The sequence below is a fragment of the Ursus maritimus genome, unplaced genomic scaffold, assembly GCF_017311325.1.
Source record: "Ursus maritimus isolate PB19 unplaced genomic scaffold, ASM1731132v1 scaffold_27, whole genome shotgun sequence".
NCBI classification, from domain to species: Eukaryota; Metazoa; Chordata; class Mammalia; order Carnivora; family Ursidae; genus Ursus; species Ursus maritimus.
The window spans coordinates 1,334,597-1,356,249 of record NW_024425230.1 but is presented as its reverse complement, the minus strand read 5'-3'; the positions used below and the strand labels follow the sequence as shown (position 1 = coordinate 1,356,249).

At 37.3% G+C, this 21,653-nt stretch overlaps 1 protein-coding gene across 1 annotated transcript in view; it reads left to right on the top strand.

Annotated features, from left to right (window-relative positions):
* The window catches only part of GABRG3 (gamma-aminobutyric acid type A receptor subunit gamma3), a 636,603-nt gene that overhangs the window by 548,446 nt on the left and 66,504 nt on the right, over positions 1-21,653 (top strand). Inside the window, 1 exon segment of the mRNA XM_040642653.1 lies at positions 5,038-5,175. Within this exon segment, the coding sequence (XP_040498587.1) occupies positions 5,038-5,175 (138 nt within the window).

Here is a 21,653-nt window from a genome sequence, read left to right as displayed (position 1 = left end):
AGGCCTTTTGAATTAGAAATAAAAATGGAAGTTTTGTAAAAGGAGAATTCAGTAGAAAGGAGTTGAAAGAAGGCTCTGGGTTTGTTCCGGAGCTTCATCAAAGATGAGCTGTGTGGCACTGGGTAAGTTATTTAACATTACAATGCTCAAATAAGTCCAGAACAGGATTAAGATCAAATGGAAAATGTAGGTAAAAGTCCTATTGAGCCTATTGGTGTGCAATAAATAGAAAGCAATCTTTTGTGGCTGTTATTATTGTTATTAGAATTATGGCATAGGGAGATCAATTTTGAAGTGGTGGAGTAAAGATCTCAGTGACCACTTTCCCACAAAAGCAGTGAAAATACTGGCAGAGCAACTAAAATCAACCATTTTAGGACATGATAAATTAACCAAAGTCACAGGGAAAAAAACCCAGAAAATTGTCTATCAAAGAGAAATTTCTGGATCTCAGAAAGACAACAGAGTCTGCACACATCAGCTTGGGACTATTCCCTTTCTCTCTGCCTCTCTGCCAGCTCAGCAGTGTGGTATTTGTGAAGGATGTGCAGGCTCATAATGAATGGAGAGATAAGAACTTTATACCAAGAGCACCATCAATATTGTCAAAACTAGAAGTATTTGAAAAATGTCATTCCCAAAATGTTGTGGCCATTTGATTTGACTCAGAGCTCAGCTCAGCTAAAAAAATAAATTTAAGAAGCAGTATCACCAGGGCATCACAGAAAAAAATGGAAGTCTTCTGACAGTGTTACATCTGCCTAAGTTTGTGATATCAATTAGTGCAAAGAAAAGACCAGCCCGCCCCCCCCAAAAAAAATAAAAATTAAAGCAAGACCTAGATACAGGGAACTTTGAAAAGCCCCAGCTAATTCTTAGAGATCCACTAGAATGTTGTGCACATGTGCAGGGCTGTGTGCATGCCCAAGAAAGACCTAGGAAAGGAGAACGCCCCAGTCACTCACATCTGGCTTTAAGGAATTGTGCAAGCAGAAAATTAAAGCTAAGTCTGTCTTGTACACTAAAGTTTGAAGTCCTGCTTTCACACACAGATCCTTTGGCAGAGGTAGAAAGAAATACAGGCAAGGTATTTAAGGAAACATTTTGACTGATCACTGGCTGACCACTAAATTATAATGAACCAAAGGTGAACCGTAGGAGACCAGACTTGAAAACAAAAACAAGAACATAAAATCAACAACAACAAAATGTTAGCGGGGAACTCAGTGGCTACACACTGTGGGGAATACAGATTTACAAATTAGCCTGGAAGAGTCGCTAAGGAAATAAACAACAAGAATAAAAACAAGAACAAAACCAAAACCCAGGAATGACCACCACCTCTGGAGTGTAGAGAGGGTTCTGTTACTGGAATTGTTACAATAACATTTTCTAAAATGTTTGGTTTCCAATGAAAAATTACAAAACTTGCAAAGAAAGCACATCACATACAGAGGAATAAAGACTGTCAATAGAAACAATCCTTGAAAAATCCTAGATGTTGGATGTACTAGACAGACTTTAAATCTGCTCCTCTACGTACATTCAAAGAACTAAAATAAACCAATGTCCAAAGAATTAAAGGCAAGAAAAGTCTGACAACTAGGTGTCGTTAAATAGAGAATATCTGTAAAAAGATAGAAATTATTAAAAGGAAACCAATTGCAATTCTGGAGTTGAAAATTACAATGACTGAAATTATAAAGTCACTAGCCAGCTACAGACAAAAGATTTGAGGAGGCAGAAGAAAATATCAGCAGACTTGAAAATAGGCCAGTAAAGATTATCCAGTAAGAGGAATAAAATGAAGACTGAATGGAGGAAAATGTGTAGAAACTCATACTCCTGTAGCAGATCATGAAAATTACCAATATATATTTAATGGAAGTCCCAGAGGAGAAGAGCAGAGAAATAAGGCCAAAATTATTTTTAAAAATAACAACCAGAAGAAGCTCAACAAACTCCAATGAACTCAGAGATCCATACCTATCCACAGCAGAGTCAACTTGATAATTTCTCATCAGAAACCATGGAGGATAGAGGACAGTTAGATAACAGCTTCAAAATATTGAAGGAAAAAGACTGTCAACCAATAATTCTATAACTAGCAAAACTCCTGCAGAAAAATCAAAAGATAAGCCATAGAATGGCAGAAAATATTTGTAAAACATATGCCTGATAAAGAACTTGACCCAAAATATACAGATAACTCTTGAGACTCAACAGTATGAAAACAACCCAATTTAAAAATGAGCAAAAAATCTGGATACCTCACCAAAGAAGATATATATATATGGCCAATAAACCCATGAAAAGATGCTCGATATCATCAGTCATTAGGGAAGAGCAAATTCAACAGCAAGGTACCAGTTCACACCCACTATGACTATTATAAATAGAAAGACAGATATTAGCAAATGTTGGAGAGAATATGGCGAAAAAAGGACCCTCATACATTGCTGGTAGGATTTTCAGGTATAGCCTTGAAACAGTCCAGCAGTTCTTCAAAAATGTTAAATATAGAGTTACCTTATGCCTCAACAATTTCACTTCTATTTACATACTCAAGCAAATTGAAAACTTATGTCAGCACAAAATCTCATACATAAGTGTTCTTAACTCTCGAGCAATTAGGTGGGTAATACTGCTATTTGCTTAGATAGAAAAATGGAGGAGAAACAAGTTCGGGTTGAGGGAAGGGAAATCTGTTTTGGAACAAGATGTAAATCTTTTTAAAGGCTTTCTTAAGGATCTGGGAGCCATTTCTTTAAAATATAATCAAGAAAGATAATATCCTAATCTCCTAGTTTCTGTGGGAAGGTAATAGCCTAATTCGGGGGGGGGGGGGGCCTTGCTCCAAGTTGCAAAACTACCTCTCATCATAAAGATACATGAAGTCCTTGTTTGTTTAAAAAGGAAAACGCAGCATTTATAACAGCACTATTCATAGAAACATAGAAGTGGTCTCAAATAAACTGCCTATCAACTAACAAATGGATAAGCAAAATGTGGTATATTCATGTAGTGGGATATTATTAGGTAATAAATAAAGATGAAATACTGACAGGGGCTCCAATATGAGTGAACCTTGAACACATTACACTAAGTGAGGGACGGCAGTTCAAATGATAACATGTTGTGTGATTCCATTTACATGAAATGTCCAGAATAGACAAATTTATAGACAGAAAATATATTAGTGGATGCCAAGAACTGGATGAGACAGGTGATGTGTGCCTTGTGTGCAAGGAAGGGGAATGGGGAGTGACTGCTAGTGTATCTGGGTTTTCATTTTGGGGTGATGAAAATATTCTAAAATTACATTGTGATAATAGTTGCACCACTCTGAAAATACATTAAAAACCACTGAACTGTGCATGTTTTATGTATGTGAATTGCACCTCAATAAAGCTGCTTAATAAAACAAATTAAAAAGAAAGAATTATAGCATCAAGTAACTTTTCTGATTATGGTAGTCTAATAGGAAGATAAAGCAAGAAGGACAGTGGTTTATGACCAAGTAAAATGTCTGGTTACTTCATAGAAATGTCTGGGGCTGAGTCTCAGTGCCTTGATATCAACACTGTCAAGTTAAAAGAGAGCAAGTAACCCAGCAATGGTGACAATAATTTCACAGAACAATACACAATCAGAAAGCAGGGGGCATACCTGTGTTTTATTTTAGTCTTTGAATGAGGGAGCCAAGCTAGCACTGATGGGAAGAAAGGGAAAATACCAGGAAGGCATATTATCTTTAAGAGTTTTGCAAACTGATCTTTGCATTGCCTAATTAGAAATCTCCAACCACTTTATTAATATGTTTGTGTAAGTATATGTATACCAGTATGGTGCTTTTCATATTCAGGATGGTAGTGCATATATTTCCTCCTACTGCAGTCATGCCATCCATGTCTATATGAATCAGCGAACGGCTAATAATACCAATGCTATCATGTGTTGAGTAACAACATGGGATTTAGGCCTGCTCTTAGGTGAGGCATGCCCCAGGGAGAAGACCTTGCCATTGAGCATGGGGAAAACAAGTGCTGCCCAAGCGCTATTCAAAAATGGAGATCCAGGAGTTGAGAAGCAGTCACTGGGACAATCTCTGAATTGGGTCAGGGAGACCAAGGGGCCCTAGTAATAGCTCCTGTCAATGACACCCGGCTCTGGGCAGGTTGCCACACTAGGCTTAAGGCAGCAGAAACACAACAGCATCTTGCTTCCTGGAGTAATGAATGAGTAAGATAAGCATTGGTTTCTAAAAAAGGTCAAAGTTCACTGATCAGAACTGGAGACTGAGGGGCGCCTGGGTGGCACAGCGATTAACTGTCTGCCTTTGGCTCAGGGCGTGATCCCGGCGTTCTGGGATCGAGCCCCACATCAGGCTCCTCCGCTATGAGCCTGCTTCTTCCTCTCCCACTCCCCCTGCTTGTGTTCCCTTTCTCGCTGGCTGTCTCTATCTCTGTCAAATAAATAAATAAAATCTTTAAAAAAAAAAAAAAAGAACTGGAGACTGATGTCAGAACAGGACTGAGAGTCAGTTGACCACTGGAATCCTGGAGTGATTGCCTTATTAAATCTGTCTTTCCTGAGATTCGAATGGGCTGAGTTCTGGGGAAAGGTGAAGGTGTTATGAGTGTAGGCTAGGTAGTTAGATCTCAGAGTCTGGAAACTAGTAACACTCTGACCATCATCTCCACACTTTAAAATGGACCACAGCCTATGGTGACTAAAAGTGGCTCTCTAAGGTCAAAGAAATAGACAGTAGCCCCCTTACATGTCGTGTCCACACAAATGATGACCTGGCTTGTGGCTGGGAACATCTTACAGCAGGATAAAGATCTGCAGCAGGAACTCTCTGGGTTGAGTGGCCTTTACCGATTAATTTTTGAGTTTTAGTATCTTTGAGGAAATTTTTGAAAACAAATATGGCCTAAAATTTCAACTTCTGTTAAATAATCAGAATTATAATTTTGACTTTTATATTTTATAAACCTATGTCTTCAAGTGTTAATATTTATTCTGTATTTTCAGATGGCTACCCCAAAGAAGAAATGATTTACAGATGGAGAAAAAATTCAGTTGAGGCAGCTGATCAGAAATCCTGGAGGCTTTATCAGTTTGACTTTATGGGCCTCAGAAACACAACAGAAATCGTAACAACATCTGCAGGTAAGAATTATTTTAAGGAATCATAAAAAAAAAAAATCTGACATTTTCCCCCCGATGCCTGAGGCATAATCACGCCTTTAATGTAGAATTCCATCATGTGTATATTTTAACTAATTATATTAGGGTAATCATATACCTCGGTGATATTTGAGACAAAACAACTGATTCAAGAGTGAAAATATTTTTTTAATGTTTATTGGGATGGAAAAAGGATCCTAAGAATTGTCTTATATTTTTTAATCAAGACTTGTGCTCTCATCATGTCTATAAACTTAACTAGGATTCCCACTATTGACTATATTTATATAAACTGATTTTACTAATGATGAGAGTTCTACAACTTTCCACATACATAATAAGAACAAAATATTATTGAGAATCTATACATAAAAGAAGCTGCTGTGAAATGTCCTTCAAGTTTTCATTTCTATCTCTTTCTTTCCTTTACCCTAAATTTTATTTTGAGCTTTATATTTCTTTTCCAACATATCGAACACAATAACTATCCACCAACTTGATTTTATTAAGTGATCATTATATGCATGGTATAAAGTATGTAACTAGATAAAAAGAGATGTTTCATCTGTTAGCATATTTGAATGTTTTAGGGGTTTTGTTTGTAGGGTTTTTTTGTTTTGTTTTTTTTTGCTTTGTTTCATGGGTTTTTTGTTTGTTTTTGAGTATTTATTTATTCCTATAACCCACTATTTTGCAACTGATTTTATTTTGCCAGGGTGTGGGTTTGCAGATGAGGTTAGATCCAACTCTTCTACTGATCTTATTGTTAATATGAATAGTTTATTAGCTCTTAAAAGTCCGTAATTTGTTTCACTGAAAATTAAGATTAAGATGTAAACTTTGATAATCAGTGGTAAATATCTTTAAAGGATAGTCTGAATTCTTGATAGAGTTGTAAAATATAGAACATTTACACATTAAGAAAAATCTGAAAGCTATCTGATTAACAGAGAAAAGCAAAACTTCCCTATAGGTGTCATGGTAGTAAAGGTGAGAAATGCCATCTGTGTTTAAATATTAAACAATGATAAGGTTAAAAGAATAGAAGATCATAATTTATTTAAATAATCTGCGGAGGCAGCAAGAAGGGAAGTGTTTTGGAGAGACTTTTCCCCAATTATGAGTCACCTACATTAAGAATGTAATTCTGCTCCTGAAAGATAAGAAATGCACTAGCGGACCTTTGGGTTTAAGGTAGCCCAAAGGAGGGTAACTAAATGAGGGGATTCTTCCAACATTTAAATGCCAAATGTCAATTCTGTTTTTCCTTTCTTGGTGTTCTCTGAAAGATGATTTAGAGGATAGAAAATGCAAAGGCATGTAAAACACAGCTGCCACAGGGGTTTGAAATTACTGTAAGAGAATACCAGCACAGGGAAGCAGCAAATAGAGGGGGCTGTGGAGTCAAGGAAATAGTCAGAGTGATTATGTGCTAGGCGATACTTTTACCAGACAGAGAACCCATTCCAAACTCAGGTTCAACTACCCACTGCTCAAAAATCGATACTTAAGAGACATGTGATGGTAGGAGAGGAAAGGTTGCTTTATTTAGGAAGCCAGCAACCTGAGAAGATGGTGGGCTAACATCTCAAAGACCATCTTCCCTGTCCAGCTGAAGCTGGAAGGTTTTAAAGGGAAAGGCATAGGAAAAGGGAGCGGGACTACATGCAGGAGAAGCAGGTACCCAGGGGCTAGTCCTCTAGTCCATAGTCCAGTGGATATGATCCTGAATAGACTTGCTGGCATCAGTGGCAGCTGTTTTCAAATGTAGTCAGGCCTTATCTTCTGGGAAAGTTTGGTCCTTCACTCCTTGAGGCCAATGGTCCACAAATCTCAAGGAAAGTAAGTTAGTTCTGCTAGAGATTAAGGGACTTGGTTCCACAAACAAGGAGTGCATAAATTTGAAGCAAATTTACCCTTCAGATGGGTTGGAGTGCTATTACATTACTGTGGATTAAAAAATATATATATGGAAAACATTCACTGGCAGCAAGGATCCTTCAGTTTCACCAGAAAAACATGGTAGATATGACAGACTTATGAACAAACTAGGAATTTATACACCAGCGTAACAAATAGATGTTATATTAAGCTAAATTGTATGTAAGATGAAAGCAATGCTTAGGACAGTCCCTTATGAATAAGAAATGCCTGTTTCCCAGGATTTTTTTTTCTTTTCCTTTTTTTCTTTTCTTTCTTTTTTTTGATCATTCTTTTTTCCATGAAGTCAATGTATTGGCATTGATACATGGATGTTCTCCATCTGCTCTTCTTCTCTGGTTTCTCCTGTTTTTATATGAAACTTCACATTATATGGAATCTTATAAATCACTCCCTCTCCTTTAGAAAATGAGCAAAAAATACATTCTAAAGAAATTAATTTATATTAAAAAATTAAACTCACTTGTCTCTAATAAATCAGATGCTGTTTGAAGATGGGAGTGAGATGTAAATGATGGATTTTCACTCTTCGTTTCTAAACTTCTCATGGGCCCAAGGTGTTCACCACCCTCTCATGTCTATCGTTAGCAGCCCAGATTGCTCTGTATCTTATTTCCTTGGTGGAAAATCCTAGAGAAATCATTACAATCACTCTTTTACTCCTTCAGTCCCCTTTCCCCCTTTTCTTGCACACACCAACCATAGTGAAATCTAGTCCTCTACCCACTGCACACCACAACCAGGCAGCATTATGGGGAAAAAATAATAATAAATAAAGCACACTGTTTCCATCACTGCTGTCTTTTGAAGTTGTTGGCCATGAATTTCAGGAGAGTTTTAAGGTTATTGTATCATAGTATGTGCTAGTCCAGTGTTTCTCAATCTTTTATTCATTATCACCTTTCCTAAGGAGGCTTTTTAGGTATTTTTAATTGCCTCCCTTATAAATATTGATACTACAGATATGCTTGTATATCTTTTTATATATCATGGCCTTTTGGAGGGCTACACATAGCAATATCAAAGATTTGTCACCTCTCCCCTCAAAAAAGAATTTTTAGTCCCTTAGGAATAAATAGCACCTCCATTAAAATGCAAACTCTAGTCTGTTTATTTTTTCACTTTCCTAGATGGGGTTCCTATTTTGTTCTTGGTCCTAACCTCTGACAGCAACACCTTCTTTACTTTCCACTAGTGATCTTGCTCCTCACTATTCCTAGAATCTTGAGGAAATCAGAGAATGTCCAACATCTTTGCCCACTTATTGCAACTACTCCCTCACAGTGTTGTAGATGAGCTCCCATTGCTTGTCTACAGGTACACCAGATCCTGTTCTTTCCCCTACACAAGACATTGCTCCAGCACATCTCCCTCTCACTCACACCATTTTTTTAACTCTCTACTTGATTGTTACTATCTACTTAAAAACAAGCTTTTATTTCACTAACATTTAAAAAAAATGTTTCAGTTAGGTTTCCAGCATGCAACAAGTGACACACACAAACTGGGTAATTAGAAGAAGTTAATGAAGGGAAAAAAACTATTTACAATCTTGCTGGCAGGGCTTATGACATATTGCAATAAGGCATTGTGGTAGACAGAATAATGGCTTCCAAAGATGTCCATTTTCTAATCCGCAGAACCTGAGTACATCATGTTACATGAAAAGGAGAATTAAGGTAGCAAATGGAATTAAGGCTGATAGTCAGCTGACTTTCAGATGGAGAGGTTATCCTGGATTATCTAGATGGGTTCAATGTGGAGGAGGGAGGCAGAAGAAGAGAGTCAAAAGGAAATGTGACTGTGGAAGAAACTCACAGAGAGGTGTAACTTTGCTGGATTTGAAGATGGAGGAAGGGCCAACCAGCCAAGGCAAGTGGTTAGTTGTAGAAGCTGGAAAGAGCAAGGAAATTAATTCTAGAACCTCTAGAAGAGAATATGGCCCTACTGATATCTTAATTTTAGCCAAGCAAGATATGTGTTAGACTTCTAAACTGAAGAACCATAACATAACGAATTTTTATTGTTCCAGGCCACTAATTTTGTGATCATTTATTACAACAGAAATATGAAACTAATATAGACATATTGCAGTAATCTCAAACTAGTGGTATTGGGAAGGTTTACCACTTAGCTGAAGAGGCAAGAAGTGGGAGTGGTTACTGGAATCTGGAGAAATAGTAGAAGTGAGAGGGCTGCATGACAGCTGATGTCACTTTCAGCAGAGAATCCAGCCAGCCTATAGCGCAGAGGCAGGAAAGAAGCCTAAGGATACATGGTTTAACCTCCTTTACCTCACATTATCTGTTCCTTCTCCCCAGTGTCCAGAAGCTGAGGCTCAGGGAACTTATATAGTGTGCCACAGGCAGAAGCTTCCTGGGCATAAAGCAGGTAGAAGAGAGTAGAAAGTAGGTATGGAGGAACAACAGAAGGTGTCCAACACAATGTTATTGCAATCCTCCTTCCTCCACAAGCTACTGCCCTATTCATGCTCTTTGCAGCAAACTCTTCTAAAGAGTCGTCTGGTCTCACTTACCCAGTACCTTCATGCCATTCTCTTGAGCCCACCCCAGCCAGGCTTTCACTTCTCCACCAGCACTGTTCTCAGAAGGGTCACCAGGGACCTCTACAATGCTAAACCTTCTCTCACCATGACTCCTCTTCCCTTGGCTCCCAGGACGCTCCTCTCTTTGTTCTCTTCCTCCTGATGTCTCGTTTGTGTTTTCGTGTTGAACCTCCATCTTCTCCACCTTCTATTCATCTGGCAGTGCCCCAGGACTCTGTTTTCTATCTATACTCACTCCTCTGTGAGTCTCATCAAGACTTCTGTGGTGTTAACTCCAAAATTTACATCTCCAGCTCCTAGATCAAACATCTCGTAAATTCCAGCATCGTGGACCCAAACGCTAGTTTAAGATCTCCTCTAGGATGTCTTGGAGACCAGTCCCATTTGGCATGTCCCAAATTCATGCTTATAGGCAATCCAGATAGTGACCCCTCCATCCTTTCATTTTCTCAGGCCCAAACTTCAGGATTATCAACTCTTCCCTCTTTTATACATCAAATCCAAAATATCAGCAAATGCTTTTGACTATATCTTCAAAACATTCTAAATGTAATGGCTTCCACCAATGCCATTGCTCCTATCCTGATTTGAGTCATCATCATCCCTTTCCTCAGTTATAGCATTAGCCCCCAATTTACCCCTTTGATTCTAGACTTGCCTACTTATGGTCCACCACAAAGTGATACTTCATTACTCAGGTCAACATTTCTCTGTTCACAACTGTTTCATGACACCACTTCTTGCTTAGAGCAAATGCCAGTCTTTATGATGGCTTACCAAGCCCTACATGATTTACCTCCTGATGGCCTGTCCCCCACATCTCACCCAAGCACTCTCTCCAGCTGCTTCTGCCGTATCAAGCATGTTCTTACCATTTGATTTTTGACTGATGTTCTATGCCTAGATGCCTTTCATTAAGGTTTCTGCATGACTAACTCCCTATGTTCTGTAGGTCTGTGCTCAATCATCTTCTCATTGAATCCTACCCTATGAGGAACCTCTGCCTTCACTAGTTGATAAAATCTATCATATAATTTATGTATTTATTATGTCTATCTTTTTTTGTTTTGTTACATGAAGGGGTTATTGTCTATGTTGTCAACTAATTATATGAAACATGTAGACTGTGCTTGGCTCCTAGTAATGTTCTCCTAAACAAATTATAAAGGGAAATATTTGAGTCAAGGAGATCAGTTAGGAGGAATGTGTGAGTCTCAACAAGAAATCATGAGTGTTGACTCAGAAAGAGGCAATAAGAAGGAAAAGTAAGTATTATATTTAAAAGACTTTCTGTCAGTCAAATGAACAACTCTAGTAAATGATGTATATATGAAATAAAACAAATAAATTAAAAACAAAGGGGAATGAAATAAGGCACATTAGAACAGTATGTGATCATGTCGATCAAACAAGATTGGACATGTGTAGGAGGGAATTATGAGACTGATTCAGATATTCTGGAGGAAAATTCTCATTAAGTTTTCTCAATGGTGGATAGGACTCGTAATCTAGTAGGCTCATCTATTATCTGTGATATGGGGGTTGAACAAGTTGATGCCCATGTTTCTGCAGAAGACTCATGCTGGAAGCTGTCTATAACTAGTCACAACCAGAGGGTGATACCCATAAGAACAGATCTAGATCAAGTAGCTTTTGGAATAATGCCTTCCTGAGATTGTATCCCTCCCTGATTGTCCCAGCCTGTGAAGTTCTTTGCCTGAAGGGAATACAGCTGTTGGATTTCACCTGCACTTTCAGGGAGATTCCCAAGGTCTTACCTTGTACAATATGAATTCTGGCATCTGGATGTATGGCTGTGAGTAAAACATTTTCCCCAAAGATCTGTAAAGCAGTTTGGTAATTGGGCTGGATGACGTTGACTATAATAATGCCAGCTAATGTATAATATGGCTGTTATTATTTTAAATGTTTTACATGAACTAAATCATTTAGACTTCACAATGCCCACATATTATTACTGTTAGGGAACCCAACACTCATCAGTGAAGTAATGTGCCCACAGCAAGTTATTGGTGGAACTGGAGGGCTTCAAAGCCCATACGAACTACTCTTGCCATAGAACCCTAGACAAGCCTTCTGGGTATGGGATGATTGTGTTGCTAAGAGGTGTTAAATATAAGCAAAGGGATTTTTCTGTTAAAATATCATGACAGAAAACTCTAAAACATTTAGGAAGTGGTGGAAATGTTCATAATGAGCTGATTTCTTCTTTATTTTTATACAAACTTTGCTATGTCCTTAAAAGTATCTTCCACTACTATTCTCAGATTCAATCATATATTAACTCTTTTAGTTGCAAAAGGGTTCCCTGTAAAGCTAAAATGTGATGGACACTTCTTGATCTTAAGGAGTCTTCAGGCTAGCAATGACCATAGGGATTTAGAATTTAGTGAGAGATGTGTCAATATAAATGTGTTCCACTAACTGCTGCAGGAGCACAAAGGTAAAAGGAGAGCTTATTGCTGGCACTTCACATGCAGCCAGGTGTCTCAGCAGCTCCCCACCATTTTCTGTGGGTCACCAGACTACAAGATACCAACATCAATGTTAGCAGAAGTGTTTCCTAACCACGGCAATAAATTAGGAAACACTGCATGCTGCATTCTCTCCCTGAAGAGGTCCAATATGTCTAAACATAAAGAAGAATTGTGTTAAATAAATCAGTCGATGTTTAATCCTGCACTTCTCAGATACATTATACCAGAAAATACTTTTTTCATGGAATATCCAACAACTTTCTGAGTAGCATTATTAGTCTGCAAAACATCACTTTGGGCATTCTATTTGTGTATAATAATATTGTTTTTTGGGATTTAGAAGACATACTGAGTACTAAATGTCATCATGGAGGGAAAAATGCGAAAAAAAAGATAGCCCCACAAAATCGACATACTAGTCAATAACTGAGCCTTTTCCTTGGACAAATACGGAATATTTACATGTGATGCTTGCATGTATTCTGAGACAGGAAAAGAAGAAATGCATTCTGCCACGGAGAAGCTTGTAGATTTATGTATCATTTAAATTTTTATCATGGAGAATACTAATTTCCTTACAGGGAGATTTTTTTATTTTTACCAACTCTATTGTCCATAAGAAAATTAGAATAAATCTGAGTTCATACTTTTTAAAAGTTTTATAACCATAGTCAATCCTTTCTATAATTACACGCATAACAAGAACATTCTTTACATATAAAAAATATTTCAATTCATATGTTTACTAACTGATAATCTTTACTTGCACCATTAGCCATTGATAGGCATTAATCACAGCATCAATACAATTCTCACAGATTGTTGTTGATTATTGGCAGAATCCAGGTTATGGGAACCAGGAAATCAATTCATTAGTAGAATGAGTGTTTACAAAATAAAGTAAAAAAATACAAATAGTTATTTTAGATATTTCTTTATTTGGCAATCACATTCATGTGTTGTAATGTCTCCAAGTATGAAAACAAAAGCAAACACAAACAAAAAAGTCTGCTCCTGTAGAAGTTTATCTACTGATCAAAAATATTAGGTTTTCATACTCTTAAAGGTATATTGATGATTGAGGTGGGTTTCATGTTATGCAGTGTCTCCTCACACTATTCTTAACCTCATATCATCTTTCTAGGATCCCCAGAATGGGGATCACCACATTTTGAGGAGATCTGACCTGATACCCTACTTCCTATTGAGGGAATTCCCAGGTAGCATGTTCCTCTTTGTGTAGAAAACTCAAGGTTAATAGAATTCATATCCAACCTAATGGATATGAAAAACAGGTACTATGAACCCCTTAAAGTCCTAAAGCAGCATCATGACAAATGTTCAGCTTTGCTGTGTTGATCAGCTTCTTCATAATCATTTTTGCAAATATATATAAAATGTTGATTATATATGTAAGAAACCAGCACTCATTTATTCATTTATCTAATGCCCAATTTGCAGAGAGAAATTTACACCTCTGGTTACAATTGAGGTTTGCAAGAAAGTGCAGCAGGGATAAACGGGAAGGATCATTTCTCATAGAAACTGTGCGGAATCTCTGTGTACTCAAGATAATGTGAGATGGGAGCATGGTAGCTGGAGCCCCCAAGGATGAGAAAACATGTTGTACCTGCACACAACAGCGTGCTGTTCTGTATGTGTTTTTCTGGCCATATCTAGCATGAATTTAAGTGTCAACAATTAAGACAATTTAATGAATATTCATGAAGCACAGTTGTGTGGTGAAGTGTGTCTGGCATTTTGCAACATGGAGGATCACCCACAGTGCTCTGATGGCATTTTAGAGGATCCTTGTTAGATAAATGTCTTTTTATAGAAATGTCATTTCTTGTTTTCAGTCTCCTAACTCAAAATGATTATAACAAAAATATAGAATTACACATCTCTTTTTTCCAAGATTAAGGCATTAGGAGCATTATCTATCTAACCGGTTCCCAGAATCACTGTGAAGTTTGAAGAGGATAGATACTATTATTCCATGTTTTTCAATACGTATAAATAATTCTGTGGAACTTATCTGTGAAATGGAAAAACACTGCAAAAACTCTTAATCATAAGGCCAGGTGTCTAGTCTCTAGGTGCATTGCCAACACTAAGTACTTTGAAGTGGACTGTCTTCATTATTGCCTCACATCATCCCAGAACACATGTAAGCACAATCTTCACATCCTTCACAATCTTCAACATCCTTGTGTGACTGGAGAGTCAGTTTTATCTGACTGGTCCTACTTTTCTCTGTTAATAAGAATATTAAAAATGCTATTTATATTATTCTGAGACTTTGATATAAAATAATAAATATGCTTATCTAAATTTTGCAAACACCATTTAAGAGCATGAGTGACTGTATTTGTTTCCTGGGGCTGTTGTAACAGTAGCATGGAATGGTTGTTTCACTGTTCTGGAGGTGATAAGTCCAAATTCAAGGTGTCACTAGGGTTGGTTCCTTCTGAGGACTGTACAGAAGGATCTGTCCTAGGTCCCCCCACCTTGGCTTATAGATGACATTGTCTCTGTGTCTTCATGTCATCTTCCCTCTGTGCATGTCTGTCTCTGTGTTTGAAAATACCCTTTTGTATAAGAATGCCAGTCATATTGGATTCGGAGTCCACCCTACTCCAGTCTGACCTCATCTTAACTAATTTCATCTGCAATGACTATATTTCCAAATAATGTACATTCTGAGGTACTGTGTGTTAGGACTACAGTACCTTTTGGGGAACACAATTCAACCCATAACAGTAACCTAAGAAGTATCGTATACTATGAGAATTAGTGTTTTGAATGCATTTGGAAATGAGACTTTCTCTTTGTCCTGAACACATTGTTTATACTTGGATTCCCTTAAGGATCAGTGTCCCCTCCCAAGTGGACTGTTCGCATTGACTGTGAAGAAAACAGGCCATGCCAGCGCTACTAGCATGTATGTGACTTGCTAATGGGCAGCCTTTGCATCACCTAGTAGGTGGTAAGAAATTGAGATTCCTGGGCCTCATCCCAAACCTTTTATTTTTTTTATTTTTTTATTTTTTAAAGATTTTATTTATTTATTCGACAGAGATAGAGACAGCCAGCGAGAGAGGGAACACAAGCAGGGGGAGTGGGAGAGGAAGAAGCAGGCTTATAGCAGAGGAGCCTGATGTGGGGCTCGATCCCATAACGCCAGGATCACGCCCTGAGCCGAAGGCAGACGCTTAACCGCTGTGCCACCCAGGCGCCCCTATCCCAAACCTTTTAGATCAGAATCTTTTGGGGAGGATCTCAAGACTCTGCATTTCATACTCTTCCTGTGATTCTGATGATACTGAAAGTTGGCATGCACTGGGTGGACCAGACTAGATCATAGCTGGTGGATAACAATTGCATTACTGTGACATCAAAGCCAGTGAAGAATAATCTCGTACTATGATTTCTGACTGACTTGACAGTTTGCTGTATTTCTTATGTTACTGATTTTTTTTTAACATTCTTTATATAGTCTTTGTGCCTTCCTCAACTATTCCTCCAAGGATGGTTGCAGAAAATCTTTTCCTTTGTATTAGCCAAATGCCACCTTGCAAAATTGAAATCAGAAACTTTATATCTAAATGTATAAAGTCCACCGATTATAATAGGAAATACATCTACAGACATAACTCATAGATATTGCTGGTTTGGTACCAGACCACCGCAATAAAATAAATATCATATTTTTTAAATTTCTCCGTGCATATAAAAGTTATGTTTATGCTATTAAGTGTGCAATAGCAGTATGTTTAAGAAAATAATGTACGAATCTTAATTTTAAAAATGTTATTGCCAAAAAATGCTGTCATCTGAGCTTTCAACAAGTCATAATCTTTTTGCTGGTAGACAGTCATATCTTGATGTTGATGACTGATCAGTCAATCAGGGTGGTAGTTGCTGAAGTTGGGGCGGCTGTGGCAATTTCTTAAAACAAGAAAACAGTGAGGTTTGCCACATCAATTGACTCTTCCTTTCACAAGTAATTTCTCTGCAGCATCCAATGTTATTCGATATCATTTTATTCACAATAGAACTTCTTTGAAAATTGAAGTCAATCCTCTAAAAACCCTGCCAGTATTTTATCAACTAAGTGTATGTAACATCCTAAATCTTTTGTTGTCATTTCAACAATCTTCACAGCATCTTATAGGAGTGGATTCCATCTCAAGAAAACCACTTTTCCTTTGCTTGTCCATAAGAAACAACTCCTCATCCATTAAGGTTTTATCCTAAGATTGTAGCAATTCAGTCACATCTTCAGGCTCCACTTCTAATTCTAGTTCTCTTGCCATTTCCACTACATCTGCAGTCACTTCCTCCACTGAAGTCTTGAACCTCTCAAAGTCATCCAGGAGGGTTGGAATCAACTTCTTCCAAACTCCTGTTCATGTTGATATTTTGACCTCTTCCTATGAATCACTAATGTTCTTAATGGCATCAGAATGGTGAATCCTTTCCAGAATGTTTTTAATTAACTTTGCCCAGAACCATTAGAGGAATCATTATCTATGGTAGCTATAGCCTTAGAAATTTATTTCTTAAATAATAATATTTGAGAATTGAAATGATTCCTTGAGTCTTGGGCTGCATAATGGATGTTACATTAGTAGGCATGAAAACAATATTAATTTCATACATCTCTATCAGAGCTCTTGGGTGACCAGGTGCATTGTCAATGAGCAGCATTATTTTGGAAAACAAATCCTTTCTAAGCAGATCTCAACAGTTGGCTTAAAATATTAATTAACCATGTTGTAAACAGATGTGCTGTCAACCAGACTTTGCTATTCCATTTATAGAGCACAGGCAGAATAAATTTAGCAGAATTCTTTATCTTTAAAGTTATTTATTTATTATTTATTTATTTATTTATTTGAGATTGAGAGAGCAGGAGGACAAGGGGCAGAGGGAGAGGGAGAATCACAAGCAGACTCCCTGATGAGTGTAAAGCTCAATGTGGGGCTCAAGCTCATGACCCCAAGATCATGACCTGAACCAAAATCAAGAGTCAGATGCTTAATCAACTGAGCCACCCAGGTACCCAGATTTAGCATAATTCTTAGGGGCCCTAGGATTTTTAGAATAGTAAATGAACATTGGCTTCAACTTAAAGTCACCAGCTGCATAAGCCCTTAGCAAGAGAGTCAGCCTGTCCTTTGAAGCATTGAAGCCATGCATTGACTTCTCCTCTCTAGTTGTGAAAGTCCTAGACAGTATCACAATCCACTATAAGGCTTTTCCATCTACATTGAAAATCTATTGCTTAGTGTAGCCACCTTCATTAATTATCTTAGCTAGATCTTCTGGATAACTTGCTGCAACTTCCACATCAGCACTTGCTGCTTCACCTTGCACTTTTACATTATGGAGATGGCTTCTTTTTCTTAAACCTCATGAACCAACTGCTGATAGCTTCAGGCTTTTCTTCTGCAGCTTTCTCATCTCTCTCAGCCCTCATACCGTTGAAAAAACGAGTTTTGTTCTGCAACAAGTATTGGCTTAAGGGAATGTTGTAGCTCTTTTGATCTTCCATGCAGACCACTAAAACTTTCTTCATATCAGCAATAAGGCTGTTTCACTTTCTTATCATTTCTCTGTTCACTGGAGCAGCACTTTTAATTTCCTTAAAAACTTTTCCTTTGTATTCACAATTTGGATAACTGGCACGAGAGGCCTAGTTTTTGGCCTATCTCAGCTTTCGACATGCCTTCCTTGTTAAGCTTAATCATTTCTAGCTTTTGATTTCAAGTGAGAGATGTATGACTCTTCTTTTCACCTTAACTGTTAGAAGCCACTGTAGGGTTATTAATTGGCCTAATTTCAATATTGTGTGTCTCAGGGAATAGGGAGGCTTGAGGAGAGAGAGAGAGAGATAGGGAAACAGTTGGTGAAGCAGTCAGAACACACGTGATATTTTTCAATTAAATTTGTAGTCTTATAAGGACACCTTTCAAGGCACCTCAAAACAATTAGAACAGTCACATCAAAGATCACTTGATCACAGATCACCATAATAAAAGTAACAATGAAAGAGTTTGAAATAATGGAGAATTAGCAAAATGTGACACAGAGGCACAAAGTGAGCACATACTTTTGGAAAAATGGTGCCAGTACACTTGCTGGATGCAGGATTGCCACAGACCTTCAATTTATAAAAAATCCAATATCTGTGAAGTGCAATAAAGCAAAGACTAGTAACATAAGGTATGCCTCCACTAGGTTGTTATTCTAACAATTTATTCTAACTTAAAATATGAATATCAATATATTCACTGAAAAAACATGCAGGGAATTTAAGGATACACACACACACACACACACACACACATATATATATATATATATATATATATATATATATGAATTATTTGAAATAAGTCAGTGGCAAGATATTTGGTGTGAGTTTTCAAAAAAGTTGTATTAATTTAAAAGAAGTAAACTAACTATAGATATGTGTATATGCACAGGTTAGTATATAAACATACATTTTCTTCCTCTGTCATCTGAGAGGTTGTATAAGCAATGACACCCTAGTATCAGTGAGCCCAAATCTTGGTTTCTAATGCCGTTCTCCAGTAAAAGGAAACAGGACTCCTTGGAGGAATGATTGATTGTAGGGCTGGGGCAGGAAATATATAAGATTAGAATATCTTGTAGTGCCAGGAAGAAAGAAAACACACAAACAATGCCAAGGTATGTCAAAGGGAAACAAGAACCAACTAAAATTTGTCACAATTGTTGAAGCTGAAAAATTTGAGCAATAAAATAAATAAAATGGTGTTAAACTATAACCAAGTGTAAAATAAGTATACATGACAATGATCTGGAGTCCTTACTGATGTAAGTAAATGATTAGATAAATAGGAGAAATTTGACAAATACCCCATGCATAAAAATTCCAAGTAATTTATGTAGATGTTATGCCCTCAAGGAAATGTAGACTAACTCCCACTCCTCATGTGTGAACTACACATAGTGACTTCCTTCTAAAGAGTGCAGTATGGAGAGGAGTACAATATGGAAAAATAATCTTACAGAGCAGATCTGACAAACACCAGCTCAGCCAGGGGATCAAGGTCAGCATCAACAGTCATATAATGTTTGTGGCATGTACCCTTAATGTGATGAAAATGGTATTTTACCTCTGGTCATTTCCTCCCCAAATCATAGAAGCCCACTCTAATAATGAGGAAAACATCAGCAAATTACAGTCAAGGGATATCCTACAAAACACTTTACCAGTACTTCTCAAAACTGTCAAGAAAGTTACAGACAAGGGAAGCCTAAAAAACTGTCACAATCACTTAAAGTCAATCCAGATTAAGATTCTGGAACAGAAAAAAAAAAAAAAAAACATTAGGAAAAAACTTCAAAAATCTGAATGAAGTATGGGCTTTAGTTACTAATAAGGCATTAATATTGGCTCACTAACTGTAACAAATGGGCTATACCAATGCAATTGTTAATAATAGGGGAAACTGTGTGTAGGGACCATGGGGACCCATTATCTTCACAATTTTTCTGTAAATCTAAAACTGTTAGAAATGAAACGAAAAGAAACTGAATCATAATGATGAAGTTCTGCTTCCAATTATTTTGAGTGGCTTGCAGTACACCAACTCTTTAGCTGAGATAAACTAAAAAATAAATTGATAGGATAACATTATAATATCTTTAAACACATCAGGTAGGTGCTGAACCATGACTTGAGGGTACAAAATCCTGGAAAAGTGGACACCATATAGAAAGGTAACCCACATTCTTTTGTGGCTTTATCTTTGTGGACATTTGCTGTGCATCTGGAATAGAAAATGAATTTTAAAATATAGGTAAAAGGGGCGCCTGGGTGGCACAGCGGTTAAGCGCCTGCCTTCGGCTCAGGGCATGATCCCGGCGTTATGGGATCGAGCCCCAGATCAGGCTCTTCCGCTATGAGCCTGCTTCTTCCTCTCCCACTCCCCCTGCTTGTGTTCCCTCTCTCGCTGGCTGTTTCTATCTCTGTCAAATAAATAAATAAAATCTTTTTTAAAAAAATATAGGTAAAGACTCAGGAGAGAGAGTGCTCTGAAAAGCTATTTCTTTGCGTTAGAGCATCAACAAGATTTAATAATTAAAGGCTCTTTGGGCCAGAATCCCAGGTGGAAAGGATGAAGAGGAAATGAACTCTACTCTCCTAACATTTTCTGAATTCCGATACTGTGAAGAGAAGGAAGTTAAAGCAAGCAAAAAGTCTCTGAGAAGCAGAATAATCTAACAACCATCAGTGTTGGGAAGACAAGAATTATCATTGAAGATGCACTAGGAATAGGGACAATGGTGAACACACCAAACACTCAGAATCTCTGAAGGGTTATAGCATTGAGGAATTGTGAAAGAGACGAAAACAAAAACAAAAACAAACAAGCAAACAAAAACCAACACACACACTAAAACAAAAACAAAACTTATCCTACTACAACTAACTGAGCCTTGAGTTACCCCAGCCCCTCATTGTGTTAGAGTGACTAGTCCCAAACTTATTGACCAAAAAAAGAAAATGATGAACTGTCTTTGGAGGATAAAAAACAAAAACAAAACAGGGGCGCCTGGGTGGCACAGCGGTTAAGCGTCTGCCTTTGGCTCAGGGCGTGATCCCGGTGTTATGGGATCGAGCCCCACATCAGGCTCTTCTGCTATGAGCCTGCTTCTTTCTCTCCCACTCCCCCTGCTTGTGTTCCCTCTCTCGCTGGCTGTCTCTATCTCTGTTGAATAAATAAATAAAATCTTTAAAAAAAACAAAAACAAAAACAAAACAAAAAAAATAGTTTCATACAAATTTTACACAAGGTGTATGCTGTTGCCACATGAACAAAACCCAAAGGAAAAATAAGAGAGGATAAACACAAACCCGCAGGGTAATTAAGATATTGGACTTAGCCAGCAAATATTTTGGTATGGAAATAAATAATATTGTTAAGAGAACAGAGGAAAAGAAAATATGATGAATGAAAATATTGATACTTTCACCAGAGAACAGGAATTTATAAAATAGAAAACATTCAAATGGATTTTTTAAATTCAAGGATTTTAATTACAAACATAAAAGCTAAACAAATTATTAGATAAAAAATAGATAAAAGGACAAATATGACCAGTTAACTATAAAACAGATCAATAGAAAATATCATAACTGAAGGAAAAAATAGAAAGGAATAAATAATTAAAAAGTTAAGAGTGCAATAAATATGTGGGATATGATAAAGTTATAATGTAAGTGAATTGGTTAAAAAAAAATTAAAAACAGTGCAGTTGGAATCCCAGAAATGTAGGCCGTAGAAACTGGAAAGCACTATCTGAAGAAGTAAAGGCTTATACTTACCAGATAGATGAAGACATTCACTCACACACTCAGTAACACTTGTGAACTCCAAAGGATGTATAATACAAAG